Here is a 3506-nt window from a genome sequence, read left to right on the forward strand (position 1 = left end):
AACTAGCCGGCCTAGTGCAAGCTCACCAAGGACCCATTTTCCACCAGGGCTGAACCGGACCCGGTTCTTCTTAGTCCTTGAGTCAGAGCTCCAAAATTGGAACGTATACATTATGCGTTGAGTGGGCAAAAGCATACCTACTGTATATTAAATTGTTTAAAGGGTCAATATAAGTAAATTAACATATCATAAGTTATGAATCTATGATATATTAATTTACTTATATTGAGTTCCACAGTAGTAGCTTTTTCATATATATATTTTATTTTATTTTACAATTTCAGAAAACTTGTAATTCAATAAATCATTATCTTCGTGTAAGTAATCAATCAGTTTCATGGTGATAACTATTAATTACATTTTTTACCTATTTAAACAATTTAAATGGTTCTGTATACTTATTATTGTGCGTAATTATGTGAAAGATGGGGCCAAAGTGTCACATTGCGATAGTATGACAGAGTATAACTTAAGCCCAAGGGGGAGTTGTGTGTATGCTCCATTTTAAATACATGTATTATAATTATAACAAAAGCGTCGAGAAAGAACCATCCTCCATCAATAGAGCGATATGGTCTTCAGCATTCAGTACGTCAGTAGGGCTGGGCCAATATTAATAATAGCCTTTTCTATACAAGGGTGGGCAGCATTTTCAGGCATGAGAGTCGATATTTCCAAGGCTGGTCACGTGAGATCCACCATCACCAGACTGTAAAAAAAATATCAACCACCACTTTTACATCATATTATTATAGGTTTGCTGGATAAATTATTATCTTGCTTTCCTAACTGTCTCTGATAATTCTGATTATACTGATGATGTGAGGGGGGAAAAGTGAAATTGTTAAATAAAATCAATTATTAAGTCCATTGCTTGAAAAGAGATGTGCGCATTGTGTACAGTATGTAGTCACACACATTGTTGAAAAATGAAATAACACAGTGTGTTTTCTGTCCAGGATGAATCTGGCTAAAGGCCCCACGGCACTGCGGGACTTTGTCACACTGGACCCCGTGGCGCTGGCAGCATTCTGTGAGTCTTTTAGTTCACACGCATTTTAACAGACATGCATTTATTTGAACGAAAAAAGGAATATCCGCACCACTCTCTAGTATAATCTCGAGTGTAGTTTCTTCTTAACGTTTTATGTATAATGCACACACAGCAACAGCTGTGTGTGTGTGTGTGTGTGTGTGTCTGTCCTGTTTGTAATGCGGGGAGCTGGCGAAAACGTCTGGCAACTCAGATTCTGATCCCTATATGACCAACCAGTCCCAAGACCAACCAGTAGGGGTCAGCACTACACAAGTGTGTCGTAGGGACATCAGGGAATTGGCATAACGACTAAAATGGGGGGAAAGTTGGCAGAAAAGAAGGAAGGTTTTCACAATCATTTACTTCTCCATTTTGTTTAGCATTCTGCCTGCCTGCCTGCCTGCGTGCCTGTGTGTGTGTGTGTGTGTGTGTGTGTGTGTGTGTGTGTGTGTGTGTGTGTGTGTGTGTGCGTGCGTGTGCGTGCCTAGGTGGGTGGGTGGGTGTGTGCATGCATGTCTGTCTGGTCCTGTCTCTAACGTCCTGTCTCTAACCTACCTACCTGGTCCTGTCTCTAACCTACCTACCTGGTCCTGTCTCTAACCTACCTACCTGGTCCTGTCTCTAACCTACCTACCTGGTCCTGTCTCTAACCTACCTACCTGGTCCTGTCTCTAACCTACCTACACATGGTCCTGTCTCTAACCTACCTACACATGGTCCTGTCTCTAACCTACCTGGTCCTGTCTCTAACCTACCTACCTGGTCCTGTCTCTAACCTACCTACACATGGTCCTGTCTCTAACCTACCTTCCTGGTCCTGTCTCTAACCTACCTACCTGGTCCTGTCTCTAACCTACCTACACCTGGTCCTGTCTCTAACCTATCTACCTGGTCCTGTCTCTAACCTACCTACCTGGTCCTGTCTCTAACCTACCTACACCTGGTCCTGTCTCTAAAGTCCTACCTACACCTGGTCCTGTCTCTAACCTACCTACACCTGGTCCTGTCTCTAACCTACCTACACATGGTCCTGTCTCTAACCTACCTACCTGGTCCTGTCTCTAACCTACCTACCTGGTCCTGTCTCTAAAGTCCTGTCTCTAACCTACCTACCTGGTCCTGTCTCTAACCTACCTACCTGGTCCTGTCTCTAAAGTCCTGTCTCTAACCTACCTACCTGGTCCTGTCTCTAACCTACCTACCTGATCCTGTCTCTAACCTACCTACCTGATCCTATCTCTAAAGTCCTGTCTCTAACCTACCTACCTGGTCCTGTCTCTAACCTACCTACACCTGGTCCTGTCTCTAACCTACCTACACCTGGTCCTGTCTCTAACCTACCTACCTGGTCCTGTCTCTAACCTACCTACACATGGTCCTGTCTCTAACCTACCTACACCTGGTCCTGTCTCTAACCTACCTACCTGGTCCTGTCTCTAACCTACCTACACCTGGTCCTGTCTCTAACCTACCTACACCTGGTCCTGTCTCTAACCTACCTACCTGGTCCTGTCTAAACCTACAGTTTATTCCTCGGCCCTGGTCCTGTCTCTCAGCCAGCAGATGACCAGCGATCGTATCAACCTCTATGAAAGCCCCAATGTAACTCTGTGGTGAGTCAAGTCAAATCCAATGATCAAGTCAAAATGTGAGAATGACTGTAAAAAGTAAAACAGTCATTCCGACGGCATCGAGGCCTGCGGAAATACATTTTGTTCGACTAAATCAACTGTAGTTTTAGTCGACTAAAGTCTTATGACTAAAACTAGTAACACTAAAACATTCCAGGTGACTAAAACTACATGAAAACTATTCAAGAGTCTATGACTTAAAACAAAAAATGTGCTGCCTAAAACAACACTGGGTGGATTCTGGCGGTATCTCCGAACAGCTTTTGAAGCTGTTTTGACTGAACGTGCTCTCCCTGTCTGTCTCAGGCCTCCAGGCTCCGAGCACCACTTCCTTCACCCCTGGCTGACGGTCAACCTGGTGGTGGCGCTGTTGGTCGGCCTCGCCTGGATCCTCATCGCCACCCGGCCTGACATAGACCACACTGAGAGTGAGAGACGCACACACACACACACACACTGACACACACCTTTTCCTAATTGTAAGCGTATCTCAAAGTCTTAACCATAAAACCATAGAACAACCATTTATCTTTCACTTGTCTGTTTCTCAAACTGTAATACACTTACATGACATTTGACACGCACACGCACACACACACACACACACACACACACACACACACTTTGCAAAAAAAAACGAACGAAAGTAGCAATCACATCTGTTGTTTTTCAGGGTACCTCATGGAGATGGAGATTAAACCACCTGAATTAGAAGACAAAAATGAAATGACTGCATGAGACAAAGAAAATATGCAATTACACATTTCACACACCTTTGTACTATTTAGCAGTGAACACCAAATGTACATCTTTTTTTTGGGCAGTACTTTAGTTTTGTA

The 3506-nt window shown here is 43.8% G+C and overlaps 1 protein-coding gene across 1 annotated transcript in view; it reads left to right on the top strand.

Annotated features, from left to right (window-relative positions):
- Positions 1-3506, top strand: part of tmem237b (transmembrane protein 237b) — a 12248-nt gene extending 8742 nt beyond the window's left edge. Inside the window, exons 11-14 of the mRNA XM_080758732.1 lie at positions 960-1033; positions 2562-2649; positions 2974-3095; positions 3341-3506. Of these exons, the coding sequence (XP_080614858.1) occupies positions 960-1033; positions 2562-2649; positions 2974-3095; positions 3341-3405 (349 nt within the window). The 3' untranslated portion in view covers positions 3406-3506. The remainder of the gene's footprint in view (positions 1-959; positions 1034-2561; positions 2650-2973; positions 3096-3340) is intronic.

Source organism: Protomyctophum bolini (assembly GCF_963924005.1).
Source record: "Protomyctophum bolini genome assembly, chromosome: 24".
Taxonomy (NCBI): domain Eukaryota; kingdom Metazoa; phylum Chordata; class Actinopteri; order Myctophiformes; family Myctophidae; genus Protomyctophum; species Protomyctophum bolini.